Source organism: Falco peregrinus, chromosome 13 (assembly GCF_023634155.1).
Source record: "Falco peregrinus isolate bFalPer1 chromosome 13, bFalPer1.pri, whole genome shotgun sequence".
NCBI classification, from domain to species: Eukaryota; Metazoa; Chordata; class Aves; order Falconiformes; family Falconidae; genus Falco; species Falco peregrinus.
Window position 1 is genome coordinate 21445981 of NC_073733.1, and position 20001 is coordinate 21465981.

Sequence of the window (20001 nt, forward strand, 5' to 3'; positions counted from 1 at the left end):
GTTTACTGAAGCTAGTGGCAGCTGATTGCTTTTACTTACTTAGGTTTGGTTCTCATCTTCACTAGTTTTATAGATTGTTTTGATCACAGAAGCTAATTAATAACTTGGAAGTTACAGAAATGCTGTTTATTCATAAGGCAGAACTTGCATGTCAGATATTTACTGATACAGGCATAATGTTGCACTATGATAAAACACATTGAAATCTGTAAGAGATCTCTGTCTTGGGCATCCTTTAGTTTCTTTTGAAGTTCCCACGCACATGTGTGTGTAAACGTGTGCGAGAGAATTTACTGGTTCGAATCCTGTGTATTAAATTGACTGAAACATTGACATACTGATTCAGAAGAATTTAATCTTAAAAAAAAATGCAGTAACTTTTATACACCAAGCAGTAAAAGTTAAATGAAGATAATTTGCTTTATTTATACAGTAAATGTTCTGATACTGTAGAAAACCTTAAAATCTTGTTTTAGAAATCTGTATTGGGCCTTAAAGATTCTTAGGATATGGAAACAAGCCATGACGAAAGAAAATGTAGTGCACGCGTTTTCCTTGCACTTTAGATAGGAAAAGTATTCATTAAGATAGGCACTCTTGAAACCTGTAGGGGTTTCTAAAAATGTTTGCAATGTCTGGGTTTGAGGAAAATACATGCAATTAAATAGAACACTGATCAAGGCGTATAGGAATCAGCAACAGAAGTAGTTTTTAGGTAGTTACTATCTGTATGCAGCCTCCTTTTTGATTTCTTGTGTGTATGGTTTAGTCTCACACATCTGAAGTTTGTTCTTTCAGAGAGATTTTTCCCATTGAAATCTGAAATTGTGTCCTGTTCTCCTTTAAACTCTCTGAATTACTTTTTTCCTGTGGTTTGCATTTCTGTTCCATTTATAAGAGCGTTAGTCTGTTTTGTTACACTTCTGAAAATTTTTGTAGCAGTATCTCAACTTTTAGTTACTCTCCTTTTGTTCTGACCTGCTTTGCGTTGAGAAAGATTTTTCAGGAAGGGTCTTGGGGGGGTGGTGTTTGTTTATTTTTTTACTTTTTTGAAGTTTTGCCTGAGGCAGACTGATACGTGTTTGGGTTACAATTTGTATATATTCAAAGACAAACCCTATCAAGAACGTTTGTGTTGCTTTTAAAGCAGTGTGCCTTAGTTAATCCTTTTGTTTGTAACTTAGAGGTAAATAGTATATTTAAGCACAAGTATAGAAGTTCAGAGAAATTCTCTTGGAGCAGTCTGATACACACATTTCCTTACATCTCTTAAATTAATTTGCCATTTGTCAAATATTATTGTCAAAATAAACTTGTCTTTGGTAAAGCTTGCTGACTGGGAAAAAAACAACACTGCAATAGAGTAGCATCTACAAAATAATTCACAGTATTGCTGTTCCATGTATCTTGAGGTAAGAAACATATGATGTTTTCACATAAAAGCAAATGCAAGTGTTATTAGCTTATATTTAGTTTTCCTTATAAAGTGATAGATCTGTTAATGTTCTGATATCATTATCTATAATAGCATTGCATGTAAGAGATTGTATATACCCCATAGAATGTATACATCTAGGATTTAGTTATCAGTTTCAGTTGTTTCAGGGGTTCACAGGTTAAAGAAATGTGTAGCTAACTTATTTGAAAGATATAAACAATGTGCTATATAACTCAATTTTGAAAACTTACATATGCTTTTGTTACCTTATATCTAAATTTATTAATTTTTTTAATTATTTTTTTTACAGATGCAAAGCTATTGTGGATCATTTTGGACAAAGAATAAATGCTAACTATTTTATTGTGGAAGATAGTTACCTTTCAGAGAGCATATGCACAAATGTGTGTTACAGGTATGTAATAAAACAGTAGACATAGTAAATGTCTTTAAATAATAGTGTGTAAAGTACCCTGCAAGTTAAACTCTTACGAGATTATTGTCTCCTGCTTTATCTTCGCAGTACAGCTTGGTTCTGTGCCTAGTTTTTCTCTTCTACGATATACTTGAGGATGTACTGTATAATCTCTATCTTCAGGTTTCCTTAAATTGTCCTCTAAATCATATTCCCCTTTTTCTTCTAAAAAAAAAAAATCCAATAGCTCTAAGTGCATTAGGGATTTCATATTTTTTCAAAAAGTGTTTGGAAGGTGGAGATGCCTATTGTGGTTCTTGCTTTAAATTTCTTCAGGTTTAGAAAAGTATTAAAAGTAATTGTTTTCTGTGATTTTTTTGTTGTTGTTCTTGCCAAAAGCTTGGATGTGTACTGCCTTTGTCTTCAAAATATTGCAGATAAAATATTAGCAAAACTGTAGTAGTAGGTGCAGTGCAGAAATAATGACAGGCAATGGAGGATTACAAACTTAAATTCATGAACTCCGTCCCAGTGTATTTCCCCTTAATCCAAAGTGTCCCAAACATTTTAAAACCTTGCAGTAGGCATTGCTGCTCTGACTCCATCAAGAGGACGTTATGGAAGATGGTAATCAAAATACATTTTCCATGTTTCATATTGAATCTGTGAGCAAAATGCATGCATCTGTGTTCTGTTGCAGTCAGTTCAGAACCTGCACAGAGCACAAGGTTTTACGTTTGTAACATGAAAAGTCATGTAATATGCTGCTATTAATCTTGATCAGATAAACCAAATATCTTTTAAAAAATTAGAAGGTTATTCAGGTAGTTTTATATAATGGCAGTGGCTCATTCATTCATCATCATTTTTGTCATTGAAAATACTACATTAATGTTCCAGATGTGTTCCTGCTTCAGCAACAGGTAAAATATCCCACTAACGATCATATTAATAAAGATTATATGGTTAAACAGCCTTCCCACAGTATCATGTTTGAATCCAAATTGCCATTTTTTTATGTTTTTGTGAAATTCCATAATTATTTTATTTTATTGTAGGCAGATCTCCAGAGCAGTGCTCATTACAGATCAGTCTGTACTAAACACAGATTCAGAGCAGCAGGTATGTATCAATTTTGTATCACTTACCTCTTTCTGATTTTTGTGTATTAATATTTAGCTGGTAGGAATTAACGCTTTTGTTTCTGCTTGAATCCAGCTTTTTAGTCGGCTCTCTGTACTGATAATTGTTTAATTCCTTAATCTCTTTAAAAATATCAGGAATTTTATTTTAGTTTAGTTCAATTACTTGCATTTCCCTGTTTGGTTCTCACTATATTAATTAACAGAGTTTCTAAGCTGCTGTCTTAAAGGCAGTTCATTTTGCTTGCTTTTTAATAAACTGTTACCATTAGTATTCTGTTAACTGTTATTTACTGGTCTAAACTTCGTTCAAAGTTCTTTTGGTTTTTTTTAACATTCACTTTTGATGTTCAGAGTTCTTACTGTATACTTTCAGATCGTTCTTTAAGTGTTTCTGCTTCATCAGTCTTTGCAGACCTTAATTTTAAAGGATTTTAATCTGGGTTGTTTCTTCTGTACACTTCCTGTATTCTTAAGGGTTAAGCAGGATCCACAAAGTAAGAACACACATGACAGGGTAGGCTGGTCTTCCTGTCTTGCCACTATCAGCCCTGCATGAAAGCACTCCAGTCGTCCCCACCTAACATTCCTCTGCCCAGTGTTCACAATTTTACAGTCTCTTGCCAACTGAGTTTCTAAACAGTCATACTTTTGGAAAGGTCTGTGATAGGAGGTTTTCTTTCTGGTCCACAGCTGCAGACATTCCTAACAAAGGTGCCCTTGCTGACTTGGGTAGAAATTCTTGAATGTTCAAATTCTGCAGGATTGATTGCACAAATTGTTATAATAAACCAGAAAACAAAATTGTGAAACTGCAGTTATTTTTCATCTTTACTCAGAGTTGTGTTGGTTGCCTCATCCTCCGTGTTACTCTGCTTTAACATAAGCCACTCTTTCTGGCTGATAGGTTTCCATTTTGACAGTGCCTCCAGTGGATCTAGGGAAACCAGCAGTTTGCATCATTGAGTTGTGTTCCTCAACCATGACATGCATGAAGGACACTTGTAAGTACGAGGTGTATGTAATCATAACTATTTTTCCCTTTGACTGTGTCAATGAGAGGAAGAGTCCATTGTCTTCGTTCTGTAGCAGTTGAGCTGTTTCATATGGTGTAGAGATCGTACTACAATTCTTGCATTCATTTTTTTTAAACTACATATGATCATTATTTATTTAGAGTCTTATTGTGATTTTCATAGTAATAAAGCATATTGTTGTTTATTGTCAAAAAAATCAAACATCAAATGTTCCTTTTAACAGTTATGTGGCTAATAAGCTTGATAGTTGTAGTCTTACTAGTACTGGGATAGTATTTTGTTTACTGTACAGTCATTATAAAATAGCACCAACAAAGAGCTTTTTGTTATGACTGCTGTATTACTTTGTAGATAAAATATTAGAATTCAACATTTTTTTTTATTCTACAAGATTAAGACAACCGAAGTTTTAGTAGAGTGGCAGATAAGGTTAGTGGAGAGCTGTAGCAGACTTTCTTCCCCACTGTAACTAGCTAAGGTTGTGTCTTCAAGACAAAATATTAAGGTTTTTGTTTAACATTTAGAAATGTTTTCGTTGTAAAGTTTTCTGCCAAGAATTTCACTTACCGCTATAATTAAATGACCAAAACCCACCAAAGTATTTTCTCAAATAATTTCTGAAAAAAAAACTGTAAGCAAAAAGGCGGGATCCTAGTTAACATAGATGCATGGGGTTTTTTAATTCTTTCAGACTGCCTTTGAAACCTAAGAGATTCTTTATGCTGTAGGACTGTGTGGCCTCATGAAAAATGCTACAGATTTTTGTTTTCATAAGGATAGGTTCTCAATATAAGCATCAAGTACATTTCAGTATTATTTCTAGCAGATTATTTTGGAGCATATATTCTTGTTTCTTCTGCAGTGTCTACTTTTTTCTTAATCAGCATATACTGAACAACTAATAACTAGGTTAATAGACTTATTTTCATTTACACAATAATGCATTTTTCCTTCAGTAGATTTAAAAAATACTCTAAAGTATGTGAATCTTACTGGTAGTTTGTCATCAAGTTTTCTTGAAAATAAACTACCTTAGCTGAACGATTATATTGAAGTACCTGAAGTACACTGTATTTGGGGGCTTTTTATCTTCTGAAAGTTTTGGTAGAGCTGGGATTATGTCCCATTATGAGATCTGGAGGAAAGGAATGCATCATGATATATTTGAGTGAAGTTACAGAAATTCTTTAAGAACTTTGTTGTTGTCGTCTACTGCATTAGGTTCTTTAATTCTAAAAATATGAGATCACCTTTCTAGAAGGAACATTCTAGTATTCCATTAACAGTTTTCTGTGACTGTTGTTGGTATTCTATGTGAACTTGAAACAGATGAGCAAAAAAAGTTCTTGTTGAGTATTTATTTATCTTTCCAAATTCTTCTTCTGAATGCTGTTAAATAGATTAACAATTTGGGACACTATGGAACATAGATAGAATTAGAGGTTACCTGACATAATGCTTTTTAACAAAAAATAAGCAACTGTAATACTAACCAATTTGTTTTACTGTTACCTAGGCTTGAACTCAGTTCTTTGCATATGAAAAAAGAGGGAACTAATTAAGTCATTCAAAGTTTATACTTAAATAATAAAAAAAGATAAATCTGCAATTAAGAACTTAGTGTTATAAAACATGTTGTTAATATTTATCCTTTAAATAGCTGATTCGTGTTATTTAAGGGTTCACAAAATACATACAGCAGGAAGTGAAACTAAAGGATTGATGTTCAAGTAGATATAAATTATTAGTTTCATGCAAATTTCTGCTGTGCTGAAAAATTAAGATTTCTGTTATTTACTTTTCTCCATAAATTCTTTTCATTTCAGAAGAGAAGGTACTGTGTTCCTTAATGAAATTTGTCTTCATGTATTGAAATAATATAATTCTTTTGTAGGTACAGCTGAGTTCTAGTTATAAGGCATATTTCATAATTTTTTTTAACTTTTACATCATTATCTGTAAATGGGTTTTAACCTGACTGATTTCTCCTTCAAACAATTATTTAAGATAAGTATACAAATACATCTACTCTTTGATCACACTGCATAAATGACAGGCACATAATCTGTATTGCCAGTTGAGTGGAACCAAACTCCTTCACTTGCCCTAAAAATTGAGACTGTAATGATGAAATCATGGACTAAACTCATCGTTCTTCTTGCTAGAAGAATTACTTGAAGACAAATGTTGGCAACCACTGTAACTAATGCAGTTATACTTCAGTAAATCAAATATAATCAAAATATATACTGATGACTGTGACTCATAGTCATAACCTTAAAGATAATAAAAAAGACTTTATAGAAAGTAAATTATGTGAACTTTGGGGATTTATAGCTGGTTTTTTTGAGGAAAGAATAGATTGTGTTACCATGTTTGCCATTATTAACATTTAGTTAAGGTTACAGGGAGGCTTTCATTATCATCACCTGTTTTCTTTTACTTTTTTTAGTACATATTCCTTTTAGAAGGTTTGGCTTCGGTTAAATAGTTAAAAAAATCTGAGTATAATTTCTGTGTATGTAATCTGAAAGAAGAGGAGCATGAAGTGTTAAATTTCTTGTTCTTCTGGAGTCGGTGTCAAACTTTGTGGCATAACTGCAGCCAGGAAGTCATTCAAGATATGTACAATGTACTTGTAGGTAATGACACAAACGTAGCCAGGCTTCAGAGTGAAAGGAGAAAAATGTCATATGGAGTTAAAATATGGGTGTGGGTGCCCCATCCCTGGGAGTGCTCAGGGCCAGGCTGGACGGGGCTGGGGGCAACCTGGGCTGGTGGGAGGTGTCCCTGCCCCTGGCGGGGGTTGGGGCTCGGGGGGCTGTCAGCTCTCTCCCAGCCCAAACCAGGCTGTGATTCTATGAAAGTAACGCCATAGCTATACATTGCTGTTAAACTGGTCAGAAATGTGTGGTCATGAATTAAAAATTAATTGGCTTAAACTTTGTACAGAGTCTTCATGATCCTCTGAAAGATACTTACCTGCTGGTAAGTTCCCAGACAACCATTCAGTAGCAAATGAGTCCGGTAAGGTGGTTGTATGAAAAGCTTTAAGATGAGGCTTTTACATTCTGAATGAATGGATGTAAAATCAGGTGGATAAAGCAGCAGAGTAGCTGGTTCTCTATCTGAATAGAGACCAGTGGACCAGAAAAGAGGTTAAGAGCTGCATCACATGATTATCTTTTCTGAGGAGTCAGCAACTTCAATAGTTTGAAAAACAGAATAAAGGAATAATATGTTCCATGAGGAATCTGTTTATCAACTTTAATTTCATGCAAACATGTATATGAGCAAGAAATCTTAATATCAAATGTGCGTTATTCAAGCAAAAGTGTGGATTTTCACAAATACAGTATTGGATTTAGTGACATTGATTTGCCCATGCTGTAAGGTGAATTTTGATTCTATAGTTCCACAGATCTGTTCTTGCGGTCCAAAATCTTTTCGTGTCATCATTTTCCGATACATGTTTCCATAATACAGTACTCCTCTGGCTTAAAGCAAGCAATTTATATGAAGAGCGGTGATTTCTAAAAGCCTGCTGTGCCTTTTAAAAATTGTAATAAATGATATTTGTATATGTGTATATTGGTGATTGTAATTTGTGTTCTCTTTTAACAGATTTAGTCCATTTAACCTGTCCATCAACTAAAACTGCTAGGGAAGATTTAGAGCCTGTTGTACAGAAGTTATTCATTCTAAATATGGAAAAAGGTAAAAATAAATAACTAAAGCATTAAGAGATTATTTTGCAAAAAATCATTTTACCCTTGTAACTAAAGTATCTATTACTGAACATCTGAATCTGTCATCAGAGTCAGCATATGGTGAGCTGCTATTTAGATATTAGCATTTCAAAGTAAAGGAATCTATTTTGAGAGTGAGATTGATTAGACAGATGTCAGATTTTTTGTATTTCATGATCTAATGTTCCAAGTCTTCTTAAGCTGTGATTTAACTTCAGTGTACAAGGGCCATGGCTGTAAGTGTCTAGGAACTTTTGACTTTTTCAGGCTTTTTTCATGGAATCATATTTGCTTCTCAGCATGACTTTCCAAAGGTACAGTAATGAAATGAAATACTTGTGAATCTGGATTTTTATGCTGTCCTGTTCTTAGTGATTTCTATCACTTGGGTATCCCTAACAAAAGTGATCAAACCCCCAAAAGTTGGTGAACTGCTTTTCTCCTCCAGCTGCCAGATGTGCTCAGTGCTGTAAGCTTCTTGGGTTTCTTTTGTCTTCACTCACTCTTAAGACTGTTGCTCATCCTTTTGTTATTACCTTCAGGTGCTTCCTTGTATGCTGTTTTTAGTTGAAATAGTCTGGATTCTGCTTTAAGCAGTAGAAGCTTAAAGTTCTTACACACTGCAGTGTTATTAGGAAGATAGATCACTGGTAATCTCCAATAATAAACTGTTTGGCCCTAAATTGAAGGAAACCTTACCAGCTACTTGCATGAGCTTTGACCTCAAGATGGAGAATTTCACAGTCCCAGAGGAAAGCAGCTGTTGACAAAGAAAGCAGTTGCTGCCTAGAAAGAAATTGTCCCTCAGATACTTTGAGCAAGTTCCACAGAAGTCTTTGAAATTTAATCACATTTTTGGTAGATGCTCATGGAATAGTTAGTATTCACATAGAAGTGGTTGCTCTGTTCTAACCCTGGCAGAGCATTTTTAATTGTAGTGTGCACATACTTAAATACAGTAAGTCGTAGTTCTTCTATGAGAAAACAATACTTAGCTGTCAGTGGAAGTGTTTATGTTTGTATATACACAAGTTAATAAGATGTGGAAGTATTTTATAATATTTGTAATTGGTTTGCTTATAATATTTGCTGTTGTGCTTCATTCATGAGACATAACATGAATTCAGATAGAATTTTCTGTTTTTCCTCTCAGGGCCCTGTAACCAAGAACAGTGTTTCGTGAAGCATTGAGTTCTGCTTTTCACAAGTTTGGTTTTCTGTGTTCTTTTCCATTTTTACTTTTTTTTTCCCCTCTACTTTTTCATGAAAAAGCAGATATCTTACTGGTTTTGTTAGAGAACAAAGTGCTTTTAGTAGGAAGTTGTAAATAACGTGCATTTCCTTTCTTGCTTGCTTACAGGAAAGGCATCTTTGATGTCTCAAAGATGTAAATCTTTTACTAGGTTTGTAGTACAAGAGCCTTTAAAAAACAAATATGTAGAATGCAGCTAGGGTTTGTAAATAGAAAACTATTACACTGACGAGCTGCAAACACTTTTCATGTTTATATCTGCTAATTTAAAGCCTGCTAATTTCCAACTTTTAATATTTATCATATATCTTAAATGTTCAAGACAGTGCCATGTGTTTCAAAGACTCAATTGGTGAAGAAAAGATTAGCTTGCAGTTTAGTGTCTTCTGATCATTTGAGGGGGTTAGCATTAATCTTAATGTTTAAAGTGATCCAATTTTGAAATGATATATTGTTTAGAACCTGACTGAAATTCTTCTGTAGAAACTCTGTGATCATAGGGGTCCTCAGGTGCACTGAGGCACTGAAAAGCTAGTTTTCACTGACACATAGGCCTTTTTATCATCAGGATGAGGTAGTGGTCGTATTTTAATTAAAATGTCAGAACAAATACTGTTGGAGTTATTGAAAATGAATCACCAGATAAAGTGAGCACTGGGCCATGGCAGGTCAAAGAGGCAAAGTCACCTGGAGAAGAGGACTCCATTCATTTTCCTGCCTAAATGAGGAAGAAGTAACTTTTATGAGCAATGTGAACTTTTAAATATATTAAAGAGCATCTTGCCCTGTATTAGGGCTCAGGCTTTCACAGGCTGATGAATTTAATTTATATTTCAAACTGTTCAGTATGGTTAGCACCTATTTTTTAAAAAATATTTGACAGTTATAAAAAGGTACTGAAGGAATGGCATAGATTTACCTCTTTTTTTCTAATTCAACTGCTTTAAAATACTGTTTTGAATGCCGTTGTTATCTAGAAGTTTCTTCCTTGGAAAGAAGTAAATCTTGCAAGGTCTTTTACAAGCTTCATTTATTTTAGAGGAAGTAAAATACCAAAAAGGGGACAGCAAATACGCCAAACAAATAGTATCTATTAAGCTAAGAATCTATGTTGTGTATTCCTCCATTGCTTTCTGCAGCATTAAAAAGTGACCTTCATCTTCCCAGGGGTTTTTCTGCCTGTGTACAGAGGGGCTGTGTGAATGTGCAAAGTAACTGCAAGAAGGTACAGGTGGTGAACAAGCAAGGTGTAGTTTATGACCATTTTGTATTCATAATGAGTCTTGTAGCACAATAGAAGTCCTCAACAAATGTAGATAAATGTAAATTAATCTTTTTTTTTTTTTTCATTTAGCAGTATTTCCACAGTTTAGAGATTCTACAAACTGCATATCACACATCTCAAGTAGAGTAATTCTGGGGTTTGGTAATACTTGATTTGCAGTTAATCTGAGGGGGAGGTATTCTTTGTGGATTTTTCTTTAAAATTTCTTGTTATTTAATCCATGAGCAATAGTTAGTCTCCTTAGATTGGCCTGAAGATGTTCAATCCTAAAGCACACAAAGGTCAGTTATGAGAAGAGTTCCCATACAAAGATGAACTATTAAATGAGGGTGGAGGGGAAAGTGTACATCAAAAATACCATTGCGCATGGAATGCAATAGCCTCAAGTTGGCACAGCCTGTGGAGGACTTGTTCAGACTGTCATATGCTCATGGAGTTTATCCAGAGTAAACTAGATAACATGAAGTAGAAAGGTGTTAAATTTAGACCAAGCTTCTTGTTAGTATGCTTTTAGGTGATAATTGGTTCTTATGTGGTATAGTCTGTACAGAATAAATAGTTTACATACCTGTAGCTGTAAAAGAAAAGTATGATGAAAGACTACCTCAGAAAAGAAACCAAAATTAATTGGCTTTTTAAAGAAAAATAATTTACTTTATTACAGTAATTCCATGTTAATGAATTGACTTTTAGTATGCTGGATTACATATTTTCCTTATTACACCTGGACAATGATTACAGGAAACACTTTTTCTTCTTTTCAGAGACTGAAAATGAAGAACTGCAAAAACCTAGAGTCCTCTGGGCAGTTTACTTCAACATGAGAGATTCTTCTGGAATTGAGAAAAAATCATACAATGGCTTACCTTCAAATGTTTATATCTGTTCTGGACCAGACTCTGCTTTAGGAAATGACTGTGCTGTCAAACAGGTTGGGCAGATCATTTTTTTTGATTGCAGAACTTGAATTTTAAAGACTTAAGGAAGTCAAATAAAGGGAACCTAGAAGACAGCAGTACCTGAAGATGATGATCTTAGTAGAATGGCTACTTGCTGTAATTCTGTGGAAAGGGAAAACAGTCAAATAAGTCGGAAATATAGATGATAACTCCCCAGAATATGTAGTCTTTCACCTGTAAGGTTAAAGAGTGGGTGCAGTAGTAGAGAAGCGGTACAAATTAAAGGTCAGAAAAGCCTGTCTGCAGTTTCAAGTTGGAAAAATCATCAGAGTAGTTTAATACCTACAGCACATAGTCACAAACCTAAAACTTACTGGGGGAAAAAACCCATCAGAATTACTAATCTGGTCTATTAAGCTATCTGTCTGAGTTTACCTTCTCTTTGCCTTAGTATCACTGTATTTAAAAACTAGGGTGTAATTGTGTCTCTGAAGGAGCTGAGGGGAATGTCATTCTATTTGTGACCTTGACATAGTATTTGGCACCAAATCACACTCGGTTCTGATTTTTAGTTCTCAGTCTTTGCGTGTGTCTACCATAGCTAGTTCCTGCTAACTAGAATCCTGAGCTGAAAACTACTGGCAGCTTGCCTAGTAGTAGGCATAGCATAGCAGTACTTAAACTACTGGTGCTTTGAATGTGAAATGGCCACCTTCTGTGTTGGCAATAGGCAGAATCTGCAGGGACACTAGGTTTTCAAGGGTAGTTATGTGGAAATTCACAAAGAACTTAATATCGTACCTCTCATTGTGCCTTCTCTGCTACTGTTAAGCTGAAGACGATCATGAGAATATGTAGCTCACAACTTGTTCAACAAAAGGCAGCTACGGGAATGCTTCTCCATTGCTCTTTTATTCAGAGATCCATCTTGGTAATGAAGGTGTAAATTCTTAGGCAAATCTACCACAGCAGTCCCTGGGGTGTTAGGGTGCTTTCAGAGCTAACCCAAGAACACTTTTACATCTTTGTAGGATTAACTGGCACTAGTCATTTTTAAAGCTGTTTTTTTAATGACCATGTTCAGAGAATGTGCATGCCATCTTCTAACCAGTTGCAGGATTTTTTATGACAAAGTCGTAAACCTCTTAAAAATAAGCTTTTAAAGTGGAAAGGCTGACATAGCTTGAACTGTAGGGTCAGAACAGTATAATTAAGGGCTAATAGTACCCTTCATTTTGCTTTATAAGGCAATAATTTGCCTCCCAAGAGGATAAAGAACTGTAAAAACAAAGAATAATGCAAAACAATTATTATGGTAGCAGTTTTAAACGGTGAATGAGTTCTTTTCTAAATGAGATCTTCTGTTATTTAAAACAGTGCAAGTTAAAAGCTGTTTAAATACATTCAAAACCCAGCCTATTTCTAATTCTTACAGCCACCTTTCCTAGCATTCAACTTTGTCTTACCTTAAGAGCTCTTTTTCTTTCCAGTGAGTAATGGTATTGCAGATCAAGCTGTGTTTTAGGTGCTGTAGTTAGCCTTTGCGTTAAATCTGTTGACCATCAGTGAGATAGATGTTAAGCAGATCTCAGAGGAGGAACAATCAGAAAGAGCAGGTAGAGGCTACATGGTTTTGAACCTGGTTTAAAGTTTGAAACAAATTGTCACTAGAGTGAGAAATATTTTAATCTCAACATTTTTATAATTTAAAGTCCTAAGGGAAAATAAAAGTGAGGGGCGTGTGTGAGAACCAAGTGAAGGACAGGCTGAAGATAAAGCAAAACTTGCAGTTTGAATACACCCTTCCCACACAGCTTGCATGTACCTTCTAGACAGCTGAAGGAGGGAAGCACATGTAAGCTGATGTGCCTTCTATGCCCAAATCACTTTCATCTTCCTAGCAATGGGATGGAAATCTTCAGACGTTAAATATTTACAAACTCATGTATCAGAACACTTTTAAAAAAAAAATAAAAAAAAATCACTGTGTGTGTTAGTCTTGGAGATACCTTGGAAAATTGAATCTATTTTCCTTTAATCAGTTCTGTGTTTACTGTTTTAATGATACTTCCCCTGATTTACGTTTTCATTACCATTAGTATTGCTGACTTCTATATGCCATGCTGTTTGTTTGTATTGATGAGACATTATTTAGAAGGCAAGACACCACAACTTTTACAGATGATTAGCCATCTACAGCTCAGTATAGAAATTACTTGATTCTTGTTTTATTTTAATCTAGTGTTAAATTGCTAGTAAAATATTGAATTAATTTTGATCTGTGCAATTACTTACTCTGAGGATAGGCTAAATAAAATGTGCCATTTACGATTCCATTAAATTCTGTATGTATGGGTCAAGTAAAGCATCTGATTTTGAGTTTTCTATTTTTCAGCTGCTACAAGCTGGCACAAATTATTGTGTCCTAAAGTAGTAGTATGTTCCTTGAAGGAGTTCAGATTTCTGAGGCATCTTCATGTTCATAAGAGGAAGCAATAGAATTGGCATGGCAATATTTGTCCTTTAACCTGTTTATGTTTTTTTCTATATCTGGAAGGATTTCGGCGTTAGTAAAATGTGTTGTATTTCAAACTACTGTGAATCTGGTAGTGTTCTCTGTAAAAGTTGCTATGAATGCCCATACAGCTTGTCTGCATGCCATCAGGGTATGTAGCTGGGATACAGTAAACCAGTAACAAAACAGAGTTTTATTCAAATTCAAACAGTTATTAAATTAGAGTATCCACACACTTGAAAGCTGGTACACTTAGTTACCAAATATTGAAGGAACTATTTACTAACTTAATTAGTTACAATAAGTATCAAGGTGTAATAACAAAGGAGCTGTTGTATTATTATTTTATTGGTCATTCTACATCAGCTGAATAAAACTTCAAAAATTGGTAGACCTGAAAGCACTCTGTACTATGAAGTTCCTCAGTTATAATCAATGCCATGATGTCCTGCGTAACGTATTGAGTATTTCCATGTTCCACCTCATAATTATTTGACTATTTTTGGAGTGGATATTTGCTGACTAATTGGAGTTCAAATAATTGTTGAGAACTACTTAGGAAATGTTTTGTCTGCTCTAGTTTGTCACACATGTAGTGTAGAATGACATTATTAAATACAATAATAGTTGAAGTATATTTTCGGAGTCTCAAGGACAAGTGCAGACATGAAATAGAAAGTCTTTCTCTTGCCTTGAAAAAGTTAATTTGTATACTTTCTGCGGGATATTTTTATCTCCTTGGCCCTTAGACTTACTAGACAAGGTTTTGAAATTACAAAACCGTGTTTTTGAAGTAGAGAATAGATTTTTTTTTTGTATTTTTTTATATACTAATATAAATAGTTTTAAAAGAGTTTTAAGTGGGTATGGAAGAGTGACATTCAGGACACAGAATGAAAAATTAAATTGAACTGAGAGTAGACAGGGTCGTTTAAGCAGTTAATAATGGAGTCCTACATCCATGTGCTGGTGATACAAATCCACTGCTGGTGGGCAGTGAAGTTTATCACAGAAAGCTGTTTGGTACATGCTCAATGATGTATTAATCTGAAAACAATTCCCTCTTGTCCAGGGTTCCACATCATGTAATCAGCCTTTGCAGTTGGCATTAACTGACCCTACTGTCAGCTTTTTCAGTGCAGTGTCTGGTAGCGGTATGAATATAAAGATTAAATGTATTCTTGCCTATGTGGGAGCTCTCATCACAGGTCGTCTTTAGGGCATAGTTTACTGAACAGACAAAATCGAGAGGCAATATTCCTTTGCCTTTAACAAAGCTCCTTGCATTCTTGTGGGTTTTTTTAAAGGCATTTTTTTGGTTCATTTTCTCCCAGGTTTTGTAGTTGTATTCTATATGTTGTAATAACTACCCTGATGTTATCAAGAACACATTTCTTTTTAACATCTTTCATTGCAGTGGTCAGAAAACTTGACTTTTTGTGTGTACTTAATTTCTAAACCTCAATGGCATGAAGAGTTAAGTGGCATTGCAAATTAAATCCTTGAGCTATATCTTAACGAGTAACTGAATTTTTATCTAGTAGTTGCTTATGCATTTCTTTTCAGAAAGGCACAATTCGTGCACATAGGTGTATGCACAGAATACGTTGAAATGATAGACATGTTTTTTGAGTAAGTTAGAAATGTATTGCATACAAGTATATATTTTTAATTATAATGTTCCACTGGAAGAGAATAGTTCTCAGCTGAGCTATGTATGAGCTGTTCAGAAAAAAAGAAATGGAAATTGTTTTCTAATTTTCAAATTTAAGATGGACACCCAGGGTTTGCTTGTTATGGGAAATGGATTCTTCTCCCAGAAAAGAGGCAAGATCTTTCCCATGCTTTGCATTTGACTTCAGCTAGGGATATTTTTATAGTGGAAAAGATGATTTTGCTGGCAAAAAATTATCTTCGTTGGTCTCAATACAATGTAGAGTACCCAGCATTTTTTAATGCTCTATGCTGTGCCTTTCCTAGTAGAACAACGTAAAAAAATAGATTGCTGCTTCTTTTTTGAGGACTGCGAGAAGGAGTGGACTTCCTTTTGTAATTGTGTTTACAATACTGTCGAAGTATTAAATCACTATTGATTTGAAAGAACAGAGGTTAATCTTAAATATATGTAAACTATTGCTGCAAGGTATTACATTTCAAGGTAAAGTTTATTTTACGCTTCTTTTTTTCCTGAATAGGCTGAGACTATTTTCCAAGAAATGTTTCCTACAGAGGAATTTTGCCCACCACCACCAAATCCAGAAGATATTATTTATGATGAAGATGAGATTGCATCAGAAGAGTCTGGAGTCAGTAATTCTCCTGAATCCTCAACTGAGGAAAGCAGTAACAGAGGTAGTACTGCGGTTAAGAAGGAAGATAACGAAGAATGAATTAGCGTTGTTCTCTTAGTAGAACAGGAGGTTGACCCAAACTAAAATGTAAGGGAGGAAGGGTAAGAAAATGAGATTTAAAAACCCCATAGCCGTATTATTTGCAATTGCCTTACTTTCCTTAGCTTGAATAATCTTTCTTCATCTAATAATTTCATTGATAGCTGAGACATTTCTAAATAGTCATAGGTCTACCAGATCGTGGGGTGTTTGTAGCTAAATAAAAAACACAGAACAAAGCATTTGAATTTAAAATGCTAAAATAGGATTCATGATTTGCTGAGATAATTTGGTTTTGATTTACATCTTGGAATAAATCCTCCATCTTTTAAACCGACAAGAAAAAAAAATGTGCAAGTTTGCTTACCAGTCAGAAGATGATCGTCTGATACTACGTATCAGAGTTCTGCTAAAAATCATTGGATTTGTGCTAATTAAACAGTTGAAGGTGAGCTTCACAACCTGTCCTTCAGAGTGGTTTTATGAATGGAACTTAAAGGCAATAATACTGGCGGTTCTGGAATGGCTTCAGAATATGTAATAGGTGTAATATTTAATTTGTATAATGAAGAATTTCTTGTACGGTTTTGAAACTGATGCCATAATATAAAAAGCAAGTATAATCTAATAGATGTTCCTCATATGAAACTACTTTACATCATATTTTTTTTCAGTAAGATCTAATAGATCATTAGTGACATAATTTACTGTAGTTGGGAAAATAGCATAGTTTAAACTTAATTTCCCAACAAAATTTAAAATCATAAATGGATTGTACCTGTTGTTACGTTTCCCTGGACTTCTTGCAGTGTTTGGGCCTTTAATAAGCCAGAGGTTAATTTTTTGAAGTATGGTGTCTGAGAAGTTCAGGTGATCCTTAAATGAGGTTTTCTGTGGTGGGGAGGAGGAGGGTTCAGCTGATCATTCTAAAGTTTTGTATTGATCCTGGTTAATAGGATTAAAATTAGCGTAGTAGCTGTAAATTATGTGTTTTGTAATGATAAAGCATAAACCATTTATATAATAAAATTTATTGAAGTATTTATAAGTAGTTTATATGAAAAATTACAAAATGAGAAAGCTGTTGTAAATGACCATGATAAACTTGCACATCTGAACAGTGCTTGAAATGAGGTACTCAGATGATGAAAAATATTCAGGATTTACTTAAAGATTTACTTTAAAATGTACACCCAGTAGTTCAGCAGACTATCTAAATAAAGAGATCGGTGGATTTTGATGAGTCGGGGTTTAAACTGATACACGAACGTAGATATTCTAGCAGTGCGTAAAGACTGTATGTAAATAAAAAATGCCATTGAGTAATCAATTTTCAGCACTGCCTGAACTTGACACACCCAGGCTTTTGTACAGTTTCGCATTGCATGTGCCTGCCTTTAAAATAGCTTCATGCCATAAAGGTTAATTTATTTTTTTACAGTATAACTGATACTGTTAACTTTACTTTGCCTTGCATCATAATACATTGTCCAATTTGCATTTCAAAACCCGTTTCTTAGTGTTTACATTCTTTGTTTATTGGATAGGTACCATTGTATGTATAATCCCAAAGTCCTCAGAAGACTATGTCGTTGAAATGTTCCCAGTGTTAAACAACAGTTATCTTTGGATGCTTGTGATTGAGCAGTTATTTATATATAGTAATAAGCAGACTGCCTTTTAATTTAGCTGTAATTTTTATGTGTACTGGAAAGCATGAGTATATGGTAATTGTATCAAACATCTACAGATCTGTTGAAGAGCTAAGTGGAGGACCTAGTCCCTGTTTGTCTTTCAATAATAGGGATCATGGTTGAATTTTTCATCTTCTATGTTTACAAGGAAATCGTTTGATGAAAATTAAAGGTTTGCTTGCAAGTGCATTTTTCTGTGTTTTCTTTCAATTGCGCAAGAAAAGCAGTTCATTTGTTAGCTGAGATTTCCTGGTAATTCTGATGTCTACTTTCATCATGTTGACATCTGTAATAAGATTGAAGTTTATATGTGTGACAGTATGTTGATGTAAGTTAGCATGTGTGTATAAAGTAGTATCTTAGTGCTTTGTGTCCATGTGAAGCAAAGTTTGAAAATATTGCAAATTTGATTTTAGATAAGACGGAATAATCACAAGTTGTAGGCTATGACTTTACACTACATTGATTGCTTAAAAACTGTTTTCATGTCTTGTTCGTATGGTGAATGGAAACATAAAATGTTTTTCCTATGGTACTTGAGTACCCAATAGCTCACTTGCAATAGCAGTAGATTAGACTATTGATCTTTGTATTTTACAGAAATCATGCACTGAAATGCATTTTGTTCTTACTTTAAATTATTTAAGCATACAGAGTAAGGGTTAGGCTTACTTGAAGTAGTTTTTAAGGCTTGTCATACAGGATGTATTCAAAAGATAACATGACTTTTTAAAAACTGGCAATTTATCAGTAGGATTATTAATAAATCAAGTTAAAGAAAGATAAGGTTAATTGAATTTTTAAACAAGTAGCTGTATTATCCTTCAAGCACCTTGGAGCTCATACAATATTCACACCTTTTTTTTCTAAGGCGTGCTTTGATATGTTTGAATTCCTTTTTTAATGAGTACTTTCTTTTTGAGTTGGTTAATTGGATTAACCCTTAATATTCAAAGAGTCAATTTTATGCCATTTTCCCTTCTGCTGTTCTATTGCCTTATCTGTGGGACTGCAATTAGTTACTGTTCCTTTGGAAGTATTTTCAGCCATGAAGCTGCTACGTCTGCTTTTTTTGGTGATGATGATGCTTAGGACCATTTGACAGGTAATCATTAGAACTTGGATCCTTGCAGACTATGGGGTCTTTTCTCCTATCATTGCAGGGGGATTTATGTAGGTAACTCCTATTAATGTTAATGGGACTTGCATGTGTAAATCCTCCTTGCATCAATGGGAAAATTGACCCCTGAAAAAAAATATCTTCATGTTAGACTTGCTGATTCAGAAATGTCCAAGCGCTGTCAGTCCCTATGTGGAAATGTGGTGGAGCATTTGCTTTGTGCCGTTTCACTGAAATGCTCTGAAGAGAACTTGGGGAATTTTCAGGGGTTAAGTCTTCTATATTGTGTTTTATATTTTCCATACACTTCCAAGTCTTGTCAGAGTAGATTCTTCTAACAATTCTTTTGAAGTAGCTAGTATCAGTTTCACTTTCTGTACTCAGGAGGTTGCGTGGCTCTTTTTGCTTCAGATCTCGCTGTATTTTAGGCCCCTCTCCCCTCCAGACCCTTTAACATCAGCATTGTGAGTTGCAACAGCTTAATTTCAATAACAGTTTGCAAGTGAAATATTGATTAATGACAACTCAGAAGTATTAAAATACTGGTTTCATACAATAAGAGACTAGGTCACTTACAATCCATAATCTGTTAAAAGGGTAAAATTAATTTCAACAACACTTTTCCATGCTGGGAGTGGGAAAATATGTGAACTACCCACTTTCCTTGGGTGGTGGGAAGAAGAGAGACAGACAAATGGAAATAGCTAAAGCAAGATTGTTACACAGGGAGGGAGGATGAAATGGAGGCTGTTTGTCATAACCTTCATGCTCCAAAATCAATTGACTCTTGCACTTTTATTTCCCATTTTGCTATGTGAGATTTCTACACAATTTCTAACAGTTTATGGACTATGGATAAAAAAATATGTAGGTGCTTTTAGGAATGAGGCAACAACAATTAATCAAGGCTGGAATGACATAAGTGGAGTAACACCTGGCTCATGCACTGAGGACTTGGCAGTACAAATAAGAGTATTGGTTGGGTTTTTTAGCTGTGGATATGTTTATCTATATTCTTTGTTGCTCAGTCAGGTACTACAGTAGATCTTTTATATAATCCTCTGC

General features: G+C 34.5%; 1 protein-coding gene across 1 annotated transcript in view; it reads left to right on the forward strand.

Annotated features, from left to right (window-relative positions):
- Window positions 1–18005, forward strand: part of CHM (CHM Rab escort protein) — a 70171-nt gene extending 52166 nt beyond the window's left edge. The window contains exons 10-15 of the mRNA XM_005236764.4: window positions 1749–1853; window positions 2912–2975; window positions 3903–3999; window positions 7657–7749; window positions 11083–11249; window positions 15928–18005. Of these exons, the coding sequence (XP_005236821.1) occupies window positions 1749–1853; window positions 2912–2975; window positions 3903–3999; window positions 7657–7749; window positions 11083–11249; window positions 15928–16122 (721 nt within the window). The 3' untranslated portion in view covers window positions 16123–18005. The remainder of the gene's footprint in view (window positions 1–1748; window positions 1854–2911; window positions 2976–3902; window positions 4000–7656; window positions 7750–11082; window positions 11250–15927) is intronic.
- The last annotated feature ends 1996 nt before the right edge of the window (window positions 18006–20001 follow it).